This window comes from Phytophthora parasitica, assembly GCF_000247585.1.
Source record: "Phytophthora parasitica INRA-310 unplaced genomic scaffold supercont2.1, whole genome shotgun sequence".
In the NCBI taxonomy this organism is placed as follows: domain Eukaryota; phylum Oomycota; class Peronosporomycetes; order Peronosporales; family Peronosporaceae; genus Phytophthora; species Phytophthora nicotianae.
The window spans coordinates 3,818,752-3,840,974 of record NW_008634126.1 but is presented as its reverse complement, the minus strand read 5'-3'; the positions used below and the strand labels follow the sequence as shown (position 1 = coordinate 3,840,974).

Genomic DNA, 22,223 nt, shown 5'->3' with positions numbered 1-22,223 from the left:
CCCCCCCGTAAAGGAACAAACACACCCCAAGTCGATCAAGATCGACGACCTACCTGGCGCGTGCCCTGAAGAGTATCCACGCTACGCAACCCCACCATCCTGCGTCCCGCCAAGACGAGACCGGCCCAGGCCAAGCTTCCCATCAAGTCCACCAGAGGAGTGTAATCAGCCCTGCCGACGGGTACACAAGTTGAGCCCTCAGCTACCCCACGGTTATCGGAGTACCCCCTCCGTTAGTCGGCAGTTCAGGGCACTGTGTGTCAGAGTGGATCGCAACGTGATCTTGCGACCACCACTCCACCACAATAGCAGTTAGCAAATCGACCATCTCTGGGTTGTACTGGATAGTTCTTGAAAAACGATTTGCCACACCCTAAAATCAAATCAAAGTTTAAATTTAAATAACAAATATGTGAATTGTATGACAAACATGTGATACCTGTAATTCCGTGTGCTTTTCGGTGCCTAGGTGGGAAATAACCCGCACTGATGGGCGATTACGAAGCCGAAACCTCCTATAGAATCGGCTGCTATGAATTATAATACCATAGATGTTATCGGCCACGGCATCGCAGTCATTCATCATGACTTATACACTCATGAATTGTGTTTTCATTCTAGTTGCAAAAACACAGCGAACTGCACCCTTCTACTATCTAAGCTGCTTAACGAAACAGCATTACTCTATAGTAGTGTAGTCCTTCTAGTGCACGTCTTTTGATGATTTATTATTATACTTACTACTGAAGTATCTGCACTAGATATGCCCTAACAACCGCTCACTGTTAATTCAGTAGCACCAATACAGCTGAACATTTCTAGACTAGTGGAGCATCCGCGGGCAGTTGCTTAAGGTGCGACTGCCTAGAATGATGTGCAAAACATAATTTTGGACGACGCCCCCGCCCCCTTTTTTCATTCGACCCACCTACTAAAAATCTTATCAAGATGGCCAAGATGAAGTCTCCCGCGGCTACCGGAAGCAAGCAAAGGGCGATTAAAGGTGTGGTAGAAGGCGTGTGTCGGTGAGTTGTTTGATTATTCATCCGTGTGATGCTGTGGCCCAGGACGATCTACGGGGGAAGTGGTGTTTACCGTCAAACGCACAGAAAGAGTTGGCTAACTTCGTACATACAGGACTGACGTTTAATTGCTTCAACAGGAAGCAAAATCTGTGGGAAGAGACAGGTTGAGGAAGATCAAAAGTTGCTTAAGAACTCCACCATGGTTGAGAACAACCTTCATGCAGTGTCTGGACCCGATACCGTCGATGTCAGTAAACGGGCCGCGGAAGTGGCCCGTGCTGCCCACGCCCGCGCAGCAAACGTGCTGAAAACTCAACACCGTACGTATTAGTTTGTTCTACGCTTGATCGTGAACGATAAACAATAATCGATACTGCATATTTCACTAATGATTAGGCCGTGCTGTACGTGCACTGCGTGTCAGTCAAGCAGCTCATGTACGCGTGTCCAAGGCTGCGTAGTTTCAACGAAAGAGTGACAATAGTTAGTGCCGTGGAAGTCACGAGATGATGACCACGTTTACGTAGTTTGCCGGGGTTCGCTTTAAGAATTTAAAAAAAGTACTTGAGTTCGTATTGACATTTTTTGGTATGGCTTACACCGTTTTCACTACTACAGCCTACGTTTTGAGATGAAAGGCGCGCTGATGGTAAAAACAAAGTTGAGTATTGCCGTCTCCCTATTTGTCAAAGGTTTCTCGGGTTATTACTCGCGGCTCCCGACCCGCCGCTTTGTCTGTAGCATGGATTCGCACATCATCGCAAAGGTGATGTCTTTGCGAATACGTTGATACTTCTCATAGTCATAACGTCCGGGTACTTCGTGGAACCTGCGACCCCTCTTCCTCTCAGATTCAAGAACAGCTACCGTTCGTTCTGCTCTCTCGCGTTCCAAGGCCCGTACGCGGGTGAATCGAGCAATATTTTCCTCCTTTGTCCAGCCACAAAATAGGTTGCTCAACTCTGTCCCGTTATCCAGCACCTTGGACGCGTAGTAGGTCCGGGATTTGCCTTCCGACTGCGTAGTTTTGTCTTCCTCTTCTTCGTAGCGCAACCGCTTCCGCGATATGACCTTCGACTGAGGTGTGGCTGGGCTTGGCACCGAACCACAATGCTTCTGGTGCTTCCGCGTTGGCAGTGGAGTTGAAAAACTTTGACCTTTTAGAGTGCGATCGCAGCGCTGATTTCCGCTCATTGTTTGGCGCGACCAAAGCAGATTCAATTGTGATCCAGTAGATAGACGCGCCTGCGCGATTGACTGTAAACGATACGGCATTCCGAAACACCACATTACCTTGAGCACCACGGCGATCTTTAGACACATTGCCTTCCTTCTCCAGACCAACAACTTCAACTTCAAAAAAACGCGCATCACCACCGCGTCTGCGTAACTGTCGAATCGATCTTCACCACCGCCGAATCGAGCAGAAGCAATCTAGTGATAAATAAGCATCCAGTAGCTACCGAGGTAACTGTAATCGATTGTGAGTTCGTGCCACTTGCTTCATTACTGCTACTTCGGTCATTGCGATGCGTTTAGTTCTTGATACTGCTTGCTCTATTCGAACTTCTTCTCTGCAAAACAGGTTAAATTGCTCTTGGGGTGTAGATAGTTGTTTAAGTGATAGTGGATCGGTAAGAATGATGTCATCTCGCCGACGCACTCTCGAGAGAGCTACATACGCAAAAGAAGTATTGGGTACTGCTTTTGAGTGGAAAACAATCTTTGCACAGGTCAAACCTTGGATCTTGTGGACTGTAATAGCATATGCCAGTCTTACCGGAACTCCTTCTCTGAAAACACTTAGGTCACTGGTCTTCTTCGTCCAGCTAAGTTTTCTAGGAACAACCGGTACAATATTTGCCACACCAGACAGGAACGAAGGAACGGCGTACGAATCCGTTATTTGAACAAGTATTATAGGTAATGCTGAGTCCTTACAGCAGATAAAGTCGTAGATGACGCCGTTGGTGCCATTACAAAGACCGGCAGATTGTTCCATGTTAAAGGTTAGTGTCACAGGTGCTCCAACCACCATTTTTACATATCTAGAACCCACCCGATCTCTGTTTGCGTTTGCTGTTTCGGCTTCCTCTAGTAGTGCTTGGATAGAGTCAGGTGGTATTTCTCTTTGACTTGCCAGCCGCTTGAGCTACACGGTGTGCTTCGATCGAATTTGAACGACTGGATAGGTACTAGACGCTAAGCTGTTCTGGTTAGCTGCGGCAACATCCGCATTTAAATAGGCGACGTGTTTAGCGGTTGAAACCCAGTCAGGCATCTCTGCTTTTTTCATGTATCTTGTGTTGAACAAGTCGACGTCTTCTGGTGTCGCGCACTTTCGCCGCAGCCGACTAAGAGCTGCATACCATTCAGGGTCTGCCTTACCTCGGTTTTGGTTCGTCAAGCAACATACGTATGGAATCGCCTCCCAAGTTTCTCTTCCTAGCTGCTGTACTGAGTTGTGTATTTTCAAAGAGGGGGTCGACAGAGAGTATGGAATTACAGGGTCTAGTTGCGCTGAATCTCCTGTAAAGATAATATCACGACCTCCAAATGGCAATTGCCTGCATTTCGGCCAAATTTCCCGCATTCTCTGGTCAATCCAGTGTAGCATACCACACGAAATAACGCTAAACTCATCTATTATGACAAGGTGAACATTTTGATATTTGTCCTGTAGCCTTTTTAGTGTAGTGGGCCCACCTTTGGCAGTAGCTAACGACTTGTATGGCGCAGAAAATGCATTGCGTGAAAATGATTTTAACTCTAACGCGGAACAAATCGTTTGACCCTTGATATTGAACGCAGCCGTTCCCTGGTGAGCTAAGAGGAGGATTCGTTTGGATCTTCGTCGAGAGAGATATTGCTCATTAAACACGTTATGCAGATCTTTGACGATGTGTTTAATTAACCAACTCTTTCCAGAGCCTCCCTCTCCGTGAATGATCATTTGCAGAGGTAGACATTCACTGTTTTCTATGTGAGCCATGAATCGTTTGCGGGACTGCCTCATCGCCATTGCAAACGGAACCCACTGTGACTAGTCCATAGTATCATTAACGGGGTTTTCATCGTCGTCACACACAGGGTACATGTAGTTATTGTGTTTTTGCTTTTTTCGATCAAAACATGTGTTGCCACCTACTTCTCGCTGAAGTTTAACCCAGGGTTTAACATATTTTTTCATGAAGACACGAGCTCTTTCAATATCTTCGGTGGTATAATTGTATTTTGGTATCCACGTAACTTGGGTTGTCCTAACATGTTCTTCGCTATTTAAGCCATTTGAGCTCTCGTGCGCTGTTACCTCAGGTTCGAGATCAATAAAAACGTACTCGGGTGCCGGCAAACTATTCACGACACTATATTCCTTAGCATCTTTTAGAGTCTTTATATTTTGCTGTCGTAAAATAGCTAGCTCTGATTCCTCTCTAAGTTCGCTATTCAACGTTTTCTCTTGTTCGCTTGCAAAGAATTTAATGCATTCATCATCGCTCTGGGGGAGTTCTGACAGCGATCGCCAGGGTTTGTGTAAAAAATCTCTGCAAAACAAAAGTGCGGGTTCGTTGTATTCGGAGATATCCACGGCGTTCCGCGCACTACATGAGGTGTCGAGCGTAGTTTAATGTACCCTTTTGAATCTATTCTTTTCCAATAGTTGGTGCCTGCGTTCGTCACTTTGACAGTATCCACTGGTTCGTACCTTTCGACAAATGTCGCTAGGGTCATCTCGTCGAAAAGGGGATCTCGTGGACGTGCCATATAAGCAGCTTCCGCTTTCTCTATTCGAGTATCTCCAGAACGAGGGCTGTCGTTCCTCAGTTCCCAGTCAGACGCCTCAACTCGGTAATATCGCATACTGTGCCGCATTACCTTCACTCTCGAAACTTGTCTAGACTTACTGTACAAGGGCAGCTCTCTTAAAAGTATATAATAGGCTTCTTGTGCACTAACTTCCCTAATCGACAGTGTTGCGTTCGCAACGCGCTTCAGAATGGCATAATTAGGCAAATTATGATCACAACGCTTTACAGCTGCACCAATAATCTTCTTAAACTTGAGGGTGTCAGGCTCGGCCTTGCTGATGTATGCGACCGTGTATTCGGCATCTCCGTACGCATTCCCAATCAGCTGGATATCCATGTTTGCTCGCCAAATTGAAAGAAGAGCAGGGCAGTAATTATTGATTGTAGCACACTCCCTTTTCAAGTGTATCTGTATCGAAGGAACGCCGTCAGCCGTCGTATCGACATGAATCTCGGTATTTTTTTCAAGTCCTTTGGTTAACCAAATCTACAGTCGTTTCCTGACTTTCGACACGATGACAGAGAAGAACAAACGTGCTGTTGCACTCGATGAACGATGCGGGATACATCACACTCCCAATCTTGTTTTCCAGGCGAAGGGGGTCTAGCTGAAAGGATATCTAAATTCCCTTCTCGTTCTCTAACGCAAGTTGCACAGTTACAGATTTCTAACTCTTCCTTACTCTTTGCCAGCACTGAATTTACCTTGTCAACGTACGTGGCTAACTTTGTGCGTCCAAACTCTGTTTCTGACAGTGTCACTACGTCCGGGCGTCTCGAACCCACAATAAGGCGTGTATGTGAGGGGATCCTCTCTGTTGGAGCTCAACCCGCCAGAAGTAGTCAACGATTTCACCTAGAGGTCTTGCTTTACAGCAAAGTATATTGTCAAAAAATGCTCTGAATTGCCTATCAAAATGCCGTGCAGTGATATCAGGATTTTCAGTCAGATATCTCCGTCTCTGCTGGCTGCTTAACGATCGAGCCGCTTCAAGCGTTAGTGTTGGATCACAGGCTCGAAAGAAGTCTGGCCAGATTGTGTCAGCTGCACTTAGAGTTAGGAAATACGTAGGCCATCGTGAAGATGCAAAAAAACGGCTCCCTAACATCTGACATTGGCCCAGTATAGTCCGCTCCCACGAACACCTCGAAAATAAGGCTTCAAACTCTCTAGTAATTCCATCGCAGCATCGATATCCTCTCATATTTTCTGAGCACCCCTTGACGGATACACTTCTCGGCTTTTCATTATTCGGACAGCAGGCACCAACCCTACGAACCAAGCCGTCTATTTGTCTACGTTGAATGAGGTCCAAGCAGAAAAACTTAAAGTTGCAATGTATTACAAACCGCCGATCGTGCCATTTCATGATGTGAGCACAGTATTCGGCTAGTTTGTATTTGTGCGTTCGATTTTCTACATCGAACAAAGGATGCATTCCCCCTTCTCCGTTAGGAAAAAGGGTAGGGAAACAGTTCTGCATTAACATTTTCGTGGTGTATTCATTATTTTCAAAGAAAGCTACGACAATATCAATTTTAAAATAGAAAAAATTGTGGTCAATCACCCAGAAACGTGCCTTTCAGCGTACAGTACGTACCTCGAGCGTCTGTAAATTGGTCTCGGTTTCTTTGCTCTATTTCGGATTCTTTTCTGGCCTTCTTCAAACGATCAGGCCAATTTTGAGCTGCCGTATTTCGCTTTCGAGTGTCCTCCGAGCGTAGAATGCGCGCGGCTTGTTCAGCTTTCTCCGCATCCTCTAGACTCACACTGCCTGTTTGAGCTGCCGGCATTCCTACATCCGTTAGCCGTCTCGACAACCTCCTTAAAGTTTTCTTTGCCACCTTCGCCCCCCGCGCTCTGACTCCTGGCTTCTTAGACCTCGCCATGATGGTATTCACACGAAAATAGCAATGGCATTCGCTTTTCGAATGCTACGCCGTTTCAGTATTAGGTCGTTTAACACTCTCTTCCTGCTAGAGCAGCGAGCGATCCGCCACACGCACGCATTTACGTTCTAGATACTAAACACAAATTCCAGTCAAAAGCATCATCGGGTAAGGCACCTGAGCGATCCTTCTGGCAATTTCTTCAGCGAACAAGACGAACGTACCAGCGCATCCATCCACGAAGTGGGGTGAACTTCGGACCCATTCGATGGTTTCTCAGTATTACATTGATCGCGTCCTTTTCCGTTCGACGTTACACAAGATGTCCACACAATCGGCCTGATACATCATCCGTCATGTTATTTTTTCTACTTAAATTAATAGCATTTACGACCTTATAACAAAAAAACGTTTTTTATACCAGAAAAGAAACAAGTAATACATTTGTTTTAGAAACCACCCGTTTAATTCCACCCGCTAGGACTAGTATGCCCTGCGAAACACTACTTCGGCACATATCCCCGGCACACTGACTCAAGGCAAAAGCACGGCCTTACCTAAAACGAACAAAACACTCAGTGACAGCTAGTTCCCCACACACTACTTCCAACTCACCGTTCTCTTTCCCATCCTGGTCCCCGCGTAGCAAAACGTGATTTCTTCGCCGCGCTCAATCGTTCACGCTGCAAACAGCCCGCAACACGCTTCTCCATTCACGTCCCAGCACTCCAAATTGCAATTAGGTGCACAACTATGGTTGGCAAACCTCGCCATTGATCCCTGCTGCGTAGCATCGATGATCTCTCTTTTGTTCGACTGTACGCCATAATAGTTTCGGGTACCAGGTCGATTCTACAGTATACACAGCTCAGACCAGATCCGAATTAATATTTTAAAACACTCACCGCGTATCGCTGCTAGTAGTCCCCACGAGGAATTACTTCCCCTGTGTACTCGATGATGAACGAGTCTTTTTCAATTAGTTGATCCGCAATCAGGCCGATCCCTTTTTGACCACAGAGTGCCAAAGAAAGCGACACCGACGAGCCCTCCTGAAACCTCTGGTTACTACAGTTCGTGTTGGACGAACAACGGCCTGCCACGCATTCTACGTTCATCTTCGTCGGAACATACACTTTGATAGTGTAAGATTTGGTTTTTCTTGTCTGTAGAATACTTACTGATCTGTTCTCACAACTTATTTCGCACGGTCGTTCCCCACCGTCCTGGCACCGACAGCCACAAAGCGGAATGTCCTCCTTTATTCAGAAACGTTAGTCCTCACAACTAAACAGAAGTATTCGAATCGCCCACCTCTGAAAGCCATGCTCTAGGTCGAGATATGTATACGTTTTTCGTTATCGGGTTGTACTCGCCATAGGCCTGAACAACGGACCTTGTATCCAATAGCTGCGACCACATACAGCACAGATTAATTAGCGCATTGCCCCTGAAAAAGTCAGGATCATACCAAGTTCTCGGAAAAGCGAGCTCGTTTGAAGCGATCTTCTTCGCTTCCTACCAGAAACCGATCTAACGTCAGCTGTACTGACCGCTTCCGAGACATCAGTGGTGGAGGCGACAAAATAAAGTGTGAGAACTTTGCTGAAACCGCAACTTTAAGCTAACACCATTCCCTAGCACATCCATCTCTCGCATAAGTATCAAGCGGTTGGTCCAAACCTCTCCAAGTATCTTTCATTATTTATTTCCAGTTATATCTGGTGAAACGTATTGTTTGAATTTAGGCGTTTCGAATTAACGGGCTTCGTAAAAAGAAAAAGAAAGATAAAGAGTGGCTACTACTACTACTACTACTACTACTACTACTACTACTACTACTACTACTACTACTACTACATGGTACCCACGCCTAACACTCCCACTTCCCCTTCCTCGCCGCCCTTGCAGTCCTGCTGGCTCAAAGTGCTTCACTCCATCGGCTCCTCCTCCTTTTCCTCTTCGTCTTCATCGCCTTCTTTCGTTAAAGGAGTGACTTCCTCTGTTCGGGCGCGTTTGACAGCCTCAAAGTCGCCGTACTCACGGATGACCCATGGATCGTTCGGACCGACAGCCTGCAAGCTGCCCTGAAGCACGTCGTGGTAGAACTTGAGCGCATGGATTTTCTTCAGCTCGTATATGGTACCGAGTTGAAAGCGCGGTCTGGTCACTGACCGCACCCTCGGGTCCCACACAGTAATCTTCACCACGCGGGTGTCCTTCCGGAAAGGGTCCATTGCCGATAGTTTCCGATTGTAGGACTTCCAATGGGGCTGCATGAACCCATCCACCAGAGTGACGCGCGTGCCTCTGTTGTTCGTCAGCCGCTCCGAGGACAACACGCACATGATGACTGAGACGAGGACGCCCGGCCCGGTGTCCATTGTCTTTGCAAAGTGGCGCAGTTCCTTAATGGACACAAACACGTTTGCTGATTCTTCAGCTGCCTGCTCACGCAGCTCCGCGTCAACTTCGTCCAGCAGCTCCGCGGCAGCTTGGTCGTCGCCGAGTGACGCCATGGTCAATGTAGCTTGATTGAGATCCGACTTGACTTGTGCACCAGGCGGTGAATTCGATTGTGGCACATGCTCCAACTTGGGCATTAACCGAGCGAGTCATTTGCCTGCCGCCCCTTCAAAGCACAGCATCCTGGTCATCCGAGACGCCACCGAGTCATAAAGTTATAATACAGCATCCAAGAGGCCGGCATTCTTACTCTTTTTACAGGCTAGATTTTTTTACGATAGCATTAACTCTTACAGGTTTTTCCTGTTTTTAAGGGCTTATAGAAGGGTGAAATCGAGCAAGAGAACCGACGCGCAGCAAAAAAAAAACATTTTTAGCTCAATTTGAAGGGTCACCAAAGAACGACAGAAATCCTTGTTTAATAAAAATGTGCCCTCAGTTTAAGAACTTTAGCGACACGGCGTTTCGATACTTCAAGTGATTAGAATCAGCCTGACCATTCTTTTCATAATGAGCACAATGTCATTAAACCGAAGGAATTTTCGTCGTTTTTGGTCCTTATGTAGACGATTATAAATTTTCACCCTAAACCATTCCAAAAACTAATGTATCCACTTCGTAAAAAAGAAAAAGAGAGTGTAAATAGGAGTTATGTACTCTACAACAAATATACACGATTATAGGGGGGGCTTCGCCCCAACCACTGTGGGAGCAGTCGACGTATCACAGCATTACAGAAAACATCTATTTCTCTCTGTCGTTTAGTCCTTCGTTCTTCCCACGAATGTATTTGGACATATATTCCGTTGCGCGGAATTTCTCGGACCACAAAATGCGTCCCATCCAATTTTGCTGTCGAAGTGCTTGCTTCTCAAGCATGGTGCGTTCGATACGTTCCATCAAACTGTCAGCATTGCTCGAACGACTGTAAAATGTCGAACAGCATCTTACACCAGCTTCTTGTGCAGCACTCCAAATGGGTTCGTCGTTGTACAAACGCTGCATTTCCGATACGAAACCCTTTGGATCATTCGCGATTGCACCTCCCCAAGGAATAATATCCGACGTCATACCCTCGGCTCCAATAGAAGTACTCACGCATGGCGTCCCGACGAACCAAGTGTCCGCAATTTTACCCTTGATTCCAGCACCATACCGTAACGGCGCTATACTCAAGCGATACTGGCTCAATGTCTCGTGCGCATCAGGAGCAAAGCCCTTCATGAAGAAACCTTGACTAGGATCGTCAAGCTTGGCAAACCGCTTAGTCTCACCATAAGATCCGTAGATGTGGATCTCTGCGTTACCACCAAAACTACGGAACAACGGAAGAATCGTCTTCTTGGTCCACTCCACCGCGTCGACATTGGGTGCATGCTTAAAGCTACCAATAAAGGCGATATCTTTGCGCTCTCCAAAAGGACGTAGCTTTGAGGCCTTAATCTCTGGATAAAAGAAGTCGCACCGATGGAGCCTCATATCCGGCACCTGGAAGCGTGATATCAGTATGTCGCGCTCGAATTCCGACACGTACAGTGTCAGATCAGAGCGGTGGATAGATGCCAATTCCCGGATAGCAAGCTTCTCAACAGGATCAACATTCAGCCGCGCACCATCCAGCGTAGCCTCAAAGTTCACGCCTTGCTTCTTCACTGCAAACTCGCGAGCACGACGGATGAAGTGCACATCTTGTAGATCCAGCACTCGCAGCGCTTCTGGTGCGTATTTCTTCGCTTGCCATCCATACATCTCTTCAGCGATGAAGCGATCAAACATCACGAGCTGCGGCATCGTCTCCAGCAGCAACTTCTGGAATGCATCCGTGTTCGCGTCAGCCTGTACACAACGCACGTCTTGTTCCTCCTCCAGTCGTGCAGTATGGTCATTCAGACGACTGGGAGAGACACAGAGAACCTGAAATCCCCGTTCTTGCAGCACACTAATTATGTCAGCACTGCGAACTCCAGCAGCAGAGCTCGTGCGCTCAGGCCACACAGATCCAGCTAGAATCACCTTCTTCTTGCTAGCAGCGAACGCCGCAACACTGGCGCTTTGTTGTAATTTATCCTTCTTCGAGTCCACATTTGACTGAGCTGGATAAGAATGAGCGACCTTATTTTCAAGAGCTTGATACCATTCCGTTCCCATATTCGCGGCAAGTCTCGCTTCCACATCAAACGGACCAGGTAATCCGTCCGGGAAAAACTGGAGTACCAACTCTTGGAAATATGCGACTTGGTCCTCTCTCTTCTGCACTTTGGCGATATGTTGGAACCATTTAATGCCGCATCGGACATGATCCCGTTCTTCCCACACTATCTGCTCCACGACCTTGGCTGACTTCTTGTCTCCCATGGATTTAATCCTACTAATTAGCCTATCTCCAGAGTCCAGTCCTCTTGCTTCTTGTACTAACGGCACCACTGCAATCCTTGCAGCCAAATCTGCTGCGGTGTTGGCTGCATGTTCTAATAACGCTCTAGTGGCAGGCAGGGCACCATATTCGGAGCCTAATTCTCTCAGTCTGTCGTCTACCATAGCGAAATGTCGAGCTTCGTCACCTGCGACCCTCAGAAAATCATCGTAGAACTCTCTAGGCAGCTGATGTTGAACTGGATCGAAGCGGACTATGGTGTCCCAGTAATTGTCGATAGCTCCTAATTCAATGTGCGCCAATGCGTGGAGCATGATAACCGGAATACTGGCTTGCGTCTGCAATTGCTTCATACCGGGCATCTCTTTAGGAGGCAGGAGTTCGGGTTTGGGACCGCGAGCAGGGAGCGGTGGAGGGATGTGGGCCCCCCATTGAGACTCACAGAAGACCGGGAGGTTCTCCGACTGCCAGCGATTCTGACATTCAAACGTGAGCGAGACCTTCTCGTGTGGGTCCGGGCAGCGCAGGATACGCGCCCCATAGGCGAGCAGGGAGTCGGGCGAGGAACTCGAGGAGAACAAGCGCCTGCGAGCACTTTGCACCACTCGTGATCGACGCAGCATTTTGACTGGCAATAGTAATCTTTGGACCAAAAAGTAGCAGTAACAATTATTGTTATGTTGCGAACGATTCATTAATTTTTTTGGGATTTACGGAGCAAAATTTTGGGTAATTAGTGTATTTATTCCAAACTTTGCCCCTCAAATCATTTTTTTAACGTTAAACCTACCAAGAAGAGAAGAAGGCGAACGAGACCTGGACATCAACACCATCAAGAACACAAACACCAGCTTTCTTTGTGTATGCTTGATTGATTCCCTCACGCTTCGACAAACTGCAGTCAAACACACGAACGCGAACTCAATTTCAAGAACAGTGAGTGTATTGTGGAACAATGGCAATGCCATAACCGTTGAGAACAAGAAGCTAGACCTCCACTAGAGGAAAGACCAAAGTACTGAGCCTCATTTCAACTTGATTTCGCCTCCTCCTTTAGTAGGTCCGCAATTGCAGCGTTTGCATCCGGCCACTTACTCAATTCCAGCGCCTCAAGCTTTTCACGATATCGTTTGCCAATGGCGCCGCAGTGCCGGTTTCAGCTAAGAGTTTCTTGATGTCGACGGGTTTAAAATTTCCGTCGCTATTGGTAAACCATTCGCCGTACAGCGCTTTCTCCATATTTCTTCCGAGCTCCTTTATGTCTCGGACCTGCTTGACCGATTGAATGAGTAGCGCCAGCTTTGCATCCGCCTTTTCTCCACTTCGTAATAGCGACAGAATATTGGAGCTTGGAAAACTATCCTCACCACCATGTTTTGCCTGATATTTTCCGGTAAAGCGCAGCCAATTGAATACCTCCTGCTTATTGTCGAGCTTCTTCCCGACACCAAAGAGAGTAAAAACCCGATCCGGTCTCTTGTTAAGTCCCAACAGTACTGCATTGGTTCCAGATGGGTTGACCTTCGAAGCCAGCGTGACGAGTTTGGATAGCCCTCCTCGCTCTTCGTATTCGTCGATATCGTCCACTTTGCGTATATCTGCTGCGCTATGGGACTCTAGGACTCTTGTCGCGGCGGCCGCCCGATTGCTTGAGATCTCGTTTGGACTTGCAATGTTTTTGTTCTCCATCGACGCTCTCACGAAGTTGGCACTTGCAAGGAAGAAAACGAGCAGCCGTACGGCATAACGGATGCGCATTTATCTCTCTTTTTCGTTGGTATTGGATTGAGGCGTTGATCTGCTGAAGCAGGAGTAAGATGCGAAATGATGTGATAGTCTTGTTATTGGCAGCTCCCATGTTGGATGTACAGACACAAAATACAAGCCGCTGTCTACCAATCAATTATTTACCATAGCCCGATTCAAGACATGGAAGGCTAGTAAAGTGCTATTTACTTATACTAGATTCTTTAAGCTAGTTCAGTGTAGTGTTTGGCTCAAAAGTTGTGGCTACGAGAGTTTGAGCTTTGATCTATCTAATCACCCTCCGTGCACGAGTAAACAAGTGTCGACAAATCACTTTAGTAGGTGATACAGAGATCCGCATCAAAGCGAGATCAGGTGCTTTGTGAAGCTAAACGATCCCAGCCGATATTTCTTCAAGAAGATTTTATTAATCTTTCGCGTGGCTTCGAGAGTACTAAAAGCGATTGTTCTTGAATAGTCGTCTTTACATGTTCTCAGTGATCTCCTTCAACTCGATTTTTCTCTTGAGCGATTGCGAGAGCAAGTATACTCTGAATGCGACGTGGTTTTCATCAAGAACTTTATCGTTTGTTCATCGAAATAAAATCTTGGTGCTCCAGTAGCACGTAGTACATGACGTAGTACATGTATTTCTTGACTGGTGAAATATATATTTTTTAATCAAATCGAATGACATCCTAGCCGTTGTTGCTGTATTTACAGCCTCCAGATCATCTCTTTTGGTGGTTCACAAAGCGCAGCGCCAGGAGAGATACGACTCGCAAGCAGGCGATCCACAGTAAGATAATGCCAAAGTTTGACCAGATTTCGTTGTGCTTGGCGGAGAAAATCTCGTCCAAGTAGTCGGAGATCGTAATTTCGTTCCCAAGTGTCGGTGGTGCACCGGTCATTTGCTGACAGCCAAGTTGGTTACCATCACCAGGGCTTGGGCAGTCACCGAATACGATCGCAATCAGACTCGCAAACGTGTACTTGTGTGGAGTGAGGTGGTAAAGCCACCGGTATCCGCGGGGAATTGACGCTACTGGAGGATTGAACCCCGTAAAGGTGATCCAGATGTAGTTGACGAGGATAACGAAGACCGAAGCGACTTCCAGACTTGGAGACAAGTACGCTAGAAGCTGACCAAAGTACGCTTGTAGGATCACGAGGCCAGTCAAGTTCACCCAATATGCCAAGAATTGACCCCATCCAGTGAAGCCTACCATCGGGTAGTAGATGACCATGAACAACAGCGATTCAACGAAGCAGTATGGGATCTCGACAATTGTAGCGCCAATGAAGTACCAGAACGCGTTATATGTCTGAGCTGAGCGTTCACGGTAAAATGAGGCTCGCTCTTGGATTGAGATTGGCACGACACTGCTGAACACAATGAATGTCATGTACGATTGCGTCATGAATACCATACCAAGTCCCGAGTTTATGCCCTGGTATGAAGAGTACTCTGCTCCGACGTAGGCAATTCCGAATACCAATCCGAGCATGATCGAGATTAGGAATCGTGTCAAGTTGTATGATGCCGTTCTCCAGTACATGTCAAAGAAGCGCTTGAGTAGGAACTTTGCTTGAATCAAATTTCCAGCCGCACGTTTCTGATCAAACACTAACTCAGGTACAGACGCTGATGGTCGAGTGATGCCTTCCCGATCAAGGTTAACAGCAAGTAACCTGGCTTGGACACTGGTCTGGAATGTCCCTACAAAATCTGTGTTGTCACTACAGTCATTACCCACACCAGCGCCAATCACCTCCAACATCCACGTGGCTGGGTTATAATCTTTCTCCAGCTTTGGTACACCATCGATCGACTCGAAATAACTGATCAAGTTCGAGGCATTCTCGCCTAAATCACCAAAAAATACCACCTCACCGCCACGTTTTAGTAGCAACAAACTGTCGAACACACTGAAGACCACTGCCGAAGGCTGATGGGTCGTGCAGACAATAGTTCGACCTGTGTCTGCTACCTTGCGAACACCGTCCATAATGAGCTTAGCCGAGCGTGCGTCCAATCCACTTGTTGGTTCGTCGAGGAAGAGCACGCTAGGCTGTGCTGCCAGTTCCACGCCGATAGTCAGTCGCTTCATCTGCTCTGTGGAGCTGCCACGGATGATCTGGTCAGCGATCGGATGCAGGTCAAGCAGGTCCAAACACTCATTGACCGAGTCATATTTTTGAGCATCAGGAACCTCAGCACCTTGACGCAGAAAGGCACTGAATGTAAGCGCCTCACGGAATGTCGACGCCTCCGAGTGGATGTCCATCTGCTCGCAATAACCCGTAGCTCGACGAATGGCAAGGTCGGTAGCTGGATACCCGTTTAGCAAGATATCTCCACGAATCTGTCCACTGGTCTTCCTTCCAGCAATAACATCCATCAACGTGGTCTTACCGGCACCTGAAGACCCCATTAGTGCAGTTATAGTACCCGGGAGTGCAAATCCACTCACACCCTTAAGAAGATCGATATTACCCTTTGAATTCGCAGGGCCCGATACAGAATACCACAAATCTTTGAAAGCCAACGTAACCGGAACAAAATTTCTCTCTGCCGAGCGCGTGACAGAAAGCAGTTGGTGGTCTTTGTAAGTAGTTGCAGCCTTTGGAGTGGTAACCAGTGCGTAGTCATCTCTCAGTGACGCTGTGTTCTTGTCTAAGTCGGCCACTACATCGAGAGATATCGTCTCCGGTGTCTCGTATCGCCAGTATTCTAGCACCAAACACGAGAGAGTCATGAAGAAGACGTAGGAAGCAGCTAGGAAAGCGAGACCGAACCACAGCCAGCGCTTCTCCGACGGCACGCTGTAAACGCTAAGCATGTATTCCCCCATCTGCATCCCATACTCCGAACAGTAATCCACTCCTTCGTACACACACGTATTGAAGCGGGATTCTCTGTACTGATTCACCGCAACAGCATGAATGCCCCAAGCATGAGGACTGATCCAGTAGACCCACGACAGATACACTGGAATTGTATCCTTGGTGATCAAAAATCCCGAGAATGTAGCGAGGAACAATAGCGACAGCAATGCGATCGGGTTGGCGACGTTGATATTCGGACACACAGAGGCGATGAAGAAGAACCACGCAGAGTACGCCATATTCACGAGGAACAGCACCAGCTGGTACAGGATATAGCTCTGCACACTCGCGACAAAGCCGCACATCCAGTACACAATCGATCCAAACAGCAGTGTCTCCATTAGAACGACGGGTGTCTGCTTCACAGAGCTTGCAATCACAAACGAAGACGTTCGATAGAAGTTCGCACCACGTTGCTTGTAGATCACATCACGCGTAGCTAGAATGGTAGGGATCATCGAAGACTTGGCCACCGACAAGGTATCGACTGCAGTGTACGCCAGACCCATGACGACTTGGGAGTTCACCTCATCGAATTGATAAAACGCCGTACCGTACAGCAAACCAATCACTAAGGCCATGAATATTCGACTCTTAACAGCAGCTGAGTCCTGGAAAAGAACCCTCAACTCGCGTGCAATAATGATGGTTGTTCCCGTCAAGAAGTTCTGCTGGAACACAGGCGTATGGTTGACGTAGTGTTTGTTGTATTCCAGCAACCCCGCGTCCACAGGAGCATGTAAATGGTCCATCATGCGCTTGTGGATGTTCGATCTCTCAAACGTATCAGCAAATTGACTCGCATATCTCGGGACAGGACAAGTCTCATATTGACGCTGTTTGTTCGTTCCCAGATCCATCAAGAAATCTGCCACGTCACGGTTGGGAGGACATTTAAAGCCCATGTCTTCAAAGTAGCTTTGCACCTCTGAACGAGGTCCGTGGTACATAACGTACCCGTCATTCAGTAGAAGGACGTCGTCGAACAGCTCAAAGACCTCAGGAGATGGCTGTAATAACGAGATTACTATCGTTTTGTGGAACGTCTTGGCCAGACTACGCTGCGTCGAGATGATATCGAACGTCGCGGCACTGTCAAGCCCCGTGCTGATCTCGTCCATCATGAGCACAAACTTGTTGCCAAATGCCATTTCTCCAGTCGTCACACGCTTCCGCTCGCCACCAGAAACACCACGCAGCATGGCATCTCCTACAACAGTGTCTTGGCAGTTTTCAAGACCAAGTTGACGTATTACAATGTCTGGGAGGTGCTCGTACATGGCACGAGCGGCGGCTAATGCGGCTTGATTCTCCTCATGCGTTCCATGCACGAAGTTCTTCTGGTCGCGCTTGGATAGTCCTCCACCATTACAGGCATGCGCGAACTCGAGCGTCTCCTTAACCGTCAGTGTAGGCAAATGTTTGTCGTTCTGAGGCACGTACGCAACAAGTTGTGGTAGTCGCTTCATTAAAGACTCACGTGACAGACCGTTAAACGTCACGTCTCCTTCAACTGAGACGTTCCTTCCAGCAGCGAACCGTCCACTCAATAGTTGCATCAGCGACGACTTGCCGGATCCAGGCTGACCAAGAATCAACGTCATGGTCCCACGCTTGAACGCACCACTGATGTTGCGAAGGATGTTCTTCTTGATCACGTGTCGCTTAGAGCCCACCTGCCACGAACTCCGCTTAATCACGTTGGCGATAGTCGGCAGCTCCGATTGAACTTGACTCTCATCTTTCACGGTGATGCTCGCGGAAATCGACACGTTCTCGAAACGAACTTCTACTCCAGGTAGCGGACATCCAAAAGCTGTTCGCATGCGTGAGGCCACGTGTTCGTGCAGCTCGACCGCTCCGCGTGCCATAAGCGTCTCCCCATTGCCATTCTCGAGTCGTGGTTGGCCGAAGGAACTGCTGGTCATACCCACCGAAGATCACGGTGCCGTTTATTATATAGCTAAGTGATCGGAGCTGGTCAAGTTTAAAAATGATAGCAGCACTCGCAGAATTTCAAGCTGGCAACGCCGCCATAAACTCGCGGATTGTGGAGGTCATGTCCTTCATAATCTCATTTATTATGAAGGGATTTACAGTGGCATCCCTAATTTGGAGAGCACCTGAGCTTATTAGACTAATTTATATTGAGTAATGCAATACATACAAATAGACGCCGGCGCATTAGCAGACCAAGACTGGCTGATGCAGTGAGCCAATGGTGTTGATGAGTACGTTTATGGTAGAATCGTTGACGAAGAAAGCTTTGGCTTGGTTGCACACGCTGCAGCTAAGGAACAACCCTAGCGACACGTTAAAACGAAACAAAAAGAAACATGATAAATTTCTTATGCCGGACATACAGAAATTGAGAATATGATTTAGACATATTGCTGCTCAATTGTTGCACAATAGTAACTAGAGACGATGATCTATCCAATCAGAAATTAGGATATTTTAGGATTTTAAAATTTCCTGAATTATTCTAAATTTGATTTGATGATACTAAGGTCAACTAAGGTGAGTGGATGGCACGCTTAGCCAAAGCAAGCTGCGCATTGCACAGGCCAGTTGAGAGAATCGTTTTCTAGGAGAGTTTGAACATTCAGCACACCTTTAGGACTGGTGTCGAAGAAATTATGAAGGGTTTGTTTAGTATAGTAATATTGGGCTCATTGCATTCGTGGGAGCTGACTTACGAGACTTTGAAAAGCTTGCCTCTTACAGCTATTATTAACATGTGCTAAAAGTATGATTTTATGATCGCTTTTTAGATTTCTATATTGCTTTTGTAAAAGAAAAAGCCACGGTGACGACACGTTGAATGTGCGCGCAGATGCAGCGGTTGCGAAGCAGACGATGGAGATGCGTTAATACATACTTACGCACCAGCGTCACTCTTGCGGGTGAACACAAAATAACTTTGCAAGAAGAATATTCCAGCCTGTTTGGGGTTATTTTCGCTGGAGAGCCCCCAAAGTGAAATTTTCAAAATTATAAGTTTTAAAAGGAGAAGCGAGAGCTGCACAGGTTAGCAAATTCAATTTTATGAAGTTGACTCCGCTGCCTGGATAGCAAAACAATGTATTGCAGTAATTCAATCTGTGCATGAGTTGTTGAGAACAAAAGGCTGCGCGTTCTCGCACGTGAGACCTCGCTGATTGTGTTGGCGGCAACCACCGCGGGATTATTTCTCTTTTAGGAGACCCTGGACTACAACTAAAGGAGGCCCCAACTTTTCCAACTCTTCTTTTGTCAGTTTTTCGCCCAGAAGTTTCACATACCTCCACGCGTAGTTTTCAACGATTTGTTTAACTACGTCTGGTGCCGAACCACGGCTGTCAGCTAAAAGCTTCCTGATATGGACCGGTCTCAATTTTTTTGCAAACCATTCGCTGTACAGCGCTTTCTCCATATTTCTTCCGAGCTCCTTTATGTCTCGGACCTGCTTGACCGATTGAATGAGTAGCGCCAGCTTTGCATCCGCCTTTTCTCCACTTCGTAATAGCGACAGAATATTGGAGCTTGGAAAACTATCCTTACCACCATGTTTTGCCTGATATTTTCCGGTAAAGCGCAGCCAATTGAATACCTCCTGCTTATTGTCGAGCTTCTTCCCGACACCAAAGAGAGTAAAAACCCGATCCGGTCTCTTGTTAAGTCCCAACAGTACTGCATTGGTTCCAGATGGGTTGACCTTCGAAGCCAGCGTGACGAGTTTGGATAGCCCTCCTCGCTCTTCGTATTCGTCGATATCGTCCACTTTGCGTATATCTGCTGCGCTATGGGACTCTAGGACTCTTGTCGCGGCGGCCGCCCGATTGCTTGAGATCTCGTTTGGACTTGCAATGTTTTTGTTCTCCATCGACGCTCTCACGAAGTTGGCACTTGCAAGGAAGAAAACGAGCAGCCGTACGGCATAATGGATGCGCATTTCAACTGCTTTGTTAATGTGCTGCAGCACGAGTGAATGTTGAATGGCAGCTCGCAAATACACTGCGTTTAGTCAATGGTTGATATCCAATCGATGGCAGTATGTTATGGCCAGTACAATACACCACCGAGGAATTTGACGTAATCAAACTGGGGAACTGGCTATTTTAGGGAGGTAGTCATGGGACCTTTCCACGTAAGGCTTGGAATCTCGAATCTGAAAAAATTGTGATATTTTCCACGTTCGACTGGAAATCGCCTTCACATAAGCACTAATTTGCCCTGGAACCTCTATAAAAGGCAGTAAAGTTCGCAGAAATCCTCGTTTCAGTATGGATTGGTCATCTAAGTATAATCGCGAATCAAATTAAAAAAGGCACTTGTTGCTGTTCCAACCTAGCGACATGTACAACTTACAAACATCAAGATAAGCCGCTTACGCTACCAAAATCTCCAGGACGGATGTCATTTTCGGTCATACGATTTGCTCCGCTGCGCGTCGCAAAGGCAGTCGCTGCGCTCCTGCCGACAAAACGATTCTCTCACCTGGGGTAGGCAGGCCTCGGCTCGCTGAGGAGCTCGGCGCTGGGCCCGCCTTCGCAAATACCGCACGGCCCTCCTTCGGGGGCACCCCGCGCGGGTTTGCTGCGGCTACGCGACCTCGCACCCGCTCGCCTCCGATGGTAATCTCCGAGCTGATTTGAACTACATTTCACCCCCTCTTTTCTAGGTTGGAACACGAACCACTCTCATTAAAAAAAGGGTTAGAGCTATTTTTTATTGGTCTAAAACCCAGTCATTTTGCCTACGCACTTCAACATTGTGCATCTTCATGATTTTCGATGCCCTTTTATGTGCATTATATATCTTCCATACCATAAAATCTCCGACTTCCGAATTCCGACAACCTCCGACTGTAACAAAACAAGGCCATAGTTGTGTGTTTGTTATATTTTCGTACAAGTTGTGTATGGTAGTTAGGGGATCAAATTTCAGGATAGGCAAGGCCAGAAGGCCGATTTGTAATGAGTTTGTAGCCGGATTCTTAGGCTCTGACACGGCCTGTGGGCTAAGAAAACGGCAATTAACTGATTACGCATTAAATAAGCCCTGAGGTGTGCTCTCTTAACATAGCAAATAACGAAATGAGGCCAAGGACCAGAAATCGGGGTCCACTAATAGAAGCACTTTACTTTTTACAACTTTTTTTACGCGTAATTACCATTAGCAGTGATTGACTCCCCAAACAGACACGGTTATATTCAAACGGTTGGCTTGTGGAGCCACAGTCCCAACTTACACTGGGGCGGTTCACTTCCTCGGGTGCGTAAGGAGCTCGTGCTACCATCGGGCCCAATACGTGCCGTTTGGCAGCAATGGTGTGTTGGAGATCCTTCTCCGAGACTACCAACAAAGAAGGATTTATCGTCGAGACCAAAGAAGATTCGATTGTCAGAATTTAGATGTATAATGATCCAAATTCAGGCGATACACAATTCAAATTATTCGACGTTTTATCACAATTATATGTCCTTTTTGGTCCCTTTGTTTTAGCTTTATGCGTGCAAATCGTCGGAAAATCGAAGCGGTTTTCACAATACCATAAATAAATAGTGAAGCCATTTTATTCTACAGCTATTTCTGAACAATTCATTCAGGCAGTGAGCCCATTCTCTATGGACAGGGAAGCCTGCCAATAGTGAACTAGCACTCTGATACTAATTCAAGAAGTCATGCGAGTGTACAGCTCTATAGATTCAGCTTGCCTTCTTTTCGAGCAAATACATCTTCCAAGGGAAGGAGTCGGAGATTGGATCGGTTGTCGTGGGGGACACTTGCTCGCGAGCTTAAAACCATATAATATCTGATTTTCTACAGCTTATATTGTATTACATACCTTGAATCGATTAAGAGACTTATTTGTCAAGCTTTAATGAGCTGTAGTGCAAAATGCACGATATTACCTCTTACGTTATTTGAATGGTATGATTACTACTAGTTTTGTATACCTGCTATTTTTGCATGGCAGAAATTCGCAGGCCATCTGCACTGCGATTTTCTTACAAAGACAGTTTTGCACGGCGTTTCTGT

At 46.9% G+C, this 22,223-nt stretch overlaps 10 protein-coding genes across 10 annotated transcripts; 4 read left to right on the top strand and 6 right to left on the bottom strand.

The window, feature by feature from the left end:
- Positions 1-948: 948 nt before the first annotated feature.
- On the top strand, positions 949-1,193 carry PPTG_20832 (hypothetical protein; the record flags this gene model as incomplete). The annotated part of the gene is made up of 2 exons (XM_008893031.1): positions 949-1,025; positions 1,163-1,193. The coding sequence occupies 2 exons, from the start codon at positions 949-951 to the stop codon at positions 1,191-1,193; spliced, it is 108 nt and encodes a 35-aa protein (XP_008891279.1).
- Positions 1,194-1,224: 31 nt separating this feature from the next.
- Positions 1,225-1,486, top strand: PPTG_20831 (hypothetical protein; the record flags this gene model as incomplete). Its single annotated transcript, XM_008893030.1, has 2 exons — positions 1,225-1,345; positions 1,422-1,486. The coding sequence occupies 2 exons, from the start codon at positions 1,225-1,227 to the stop codon at positions 1,484-1,486; spliced, it is 186 nt and encodes a 61-aa protein (XP_008891278.1).
- A 244-nt stretch (positions 1,487-1,730) lies between these two features.
- PPTG_01044 (hypothetical protein) lies at positions 1,731-2,219 on the bottom strand (the record flags this gene model as incomplete). The annotated part of the gene is made up of 1 exon (XM_008892644.1): positions 1,731-2,219. The coding sequence occupies one exon, from the start codon at positions 2,217-2,219 to the stop codon at positions 1,731-1,733; it is 489 nt and encodes a 162-aa protein (XP_008890892.1).
- Positions 2,220-4,741: 2,522 nt separating this feature from the next.
- Positions 4,742-5,625, top strand: PPTG_20830 (hypothetical protein; the record flags this gene model as incomplete). Its single annotated transcript, XM_008893029.1, has 3 exons — positions 4,742-4,874; positions 5,239-5,289; positions 5,591-5,625. The coding sequence occupies 3 exons, from the start codon at positions 4,742-4,744 to the stop codon at positions 5,623-5,625; spliced, it is 219 nt and encodes a 72-aa protein (XP_008891277.1).
- Positions 5,626-8,655: 3,030 nt separating this feature from the next.
- Positions 8,656-9,243, bottom strand: PPTG_01043 (hypothetical protein; the record flags this gene model as incomplete). The annotated part of the gene is made up of 1 exon (XM_008892643.1): positions 8,656-9,243. The coding sequence occupies one exon, from the start codon at positions 9,241-9,243 to the stop codon at positions 8,656-8,658; it is 588 nt and encodes a 195-aa protein (XP_008890891.1).
- Positions 9,244-9,905: 662 nt separating this feature from the next.
- Positions 9,906-12,210, bottom strand: PPTG_01042 (hypothetical protein). The gene has a single exon (XM_008892642.1). The coding sequence runs from the start codon at positions 12,185-12,187 to the stop codon at positions 9,935-9,937; it is 2,253 nt and encodes a 750-aa protein (XP_008890890.1). The 5' UTR covers positions 12,188-12,210; the 3' UTR covers positions 9,906-9,934.
- Positions 12,211-12,659: 449 nt separating this feature from the next.
- PPTG_01041 (hypothetical protein) lies at positions 12,660-13,322 on the bottom strand (the record flags this gene model as incomplete). Its single annotated transcript, XM_008892641.1, has 1 exon — positions 12,660-13,322. One exon carries the CDS (start codon positions 13,320-13,322, stop codon positions 12,660-12,662), a length of 663 nt encoding a protein of 220 aa, XP_008890889.1.
- Positions 13,323-14,041: 719 nt separating this feature from the next.
- Positions 14,042-18,127, bottom strand: PPTG_01040 (hypothetical protein; the record flags this gene model as incomplete). Its single annotated transcript, XM_008892640.1, has 1 exon — positions 14,042-18,127. The coding sequence occupies one exon, from the start codon at positions 18,125-18,127 to the stop codon at positions 14,042-14,044; it is 4,086 nt and encodes a 1,361-aa protein (XP_008890888.1).
- A 1,199-nt stretch (positions 18,128-19,326) lies between these two features.
- PPTG_20829 (hypothetical protein) lies at positions 19,327-20,262 on the bottom strand. The gene has a single exon (XM_008893028.1). It carries the CDS (start codon positions 20,131-20,133, stop codon positions 19,387-19,389), a length of 747 nt encoding a protein of 248 aa, XP_008891276.1. The 5' UTR covers positions 20,134-20,262; the 3' UTR covers positions 19,327-19,386.
- Positions 20,263-21,508: 1,246 nt separating this feature from the next.
- On the top strand, positions 21,509-21,983 carry PPTG_20828 (hypothetical protein; the record flags this gene model as incomplete). Its single annotated transcript, XM_008893027.1, has 2 exons — positions 21,509-21,511; positions 21,888-21,983. The coding sequence occupies 2 exons, from the start codon at positions 21,509-21,511 to the stop codon at positions 21,981-21,983; spliced, it is 99 nt and encodes a 32-aa protein (XP_008891275.1).
- Between the last annotated feature and the right edge of the window lie 240 nt (positions 21,984-22,223).

Bases quoted from the DNA above. Each gene is read 5' to 3' on its own strand.
- PPTG_20829 (XM_008893028.1), bottom strand. From the start codon at position 20,133: ATGCGCATCCATTATGCCGTACGGCTGCTCGTTTTCTTCCTTGCAAGT.
- PPTG_01042 (XM_008892642.1), bottom strand. From the start codon at position 12,187: ATGCTGCGTCGATCACGAGTGGTGCAAAGTGCTCGCAGGCGCTTGTTC.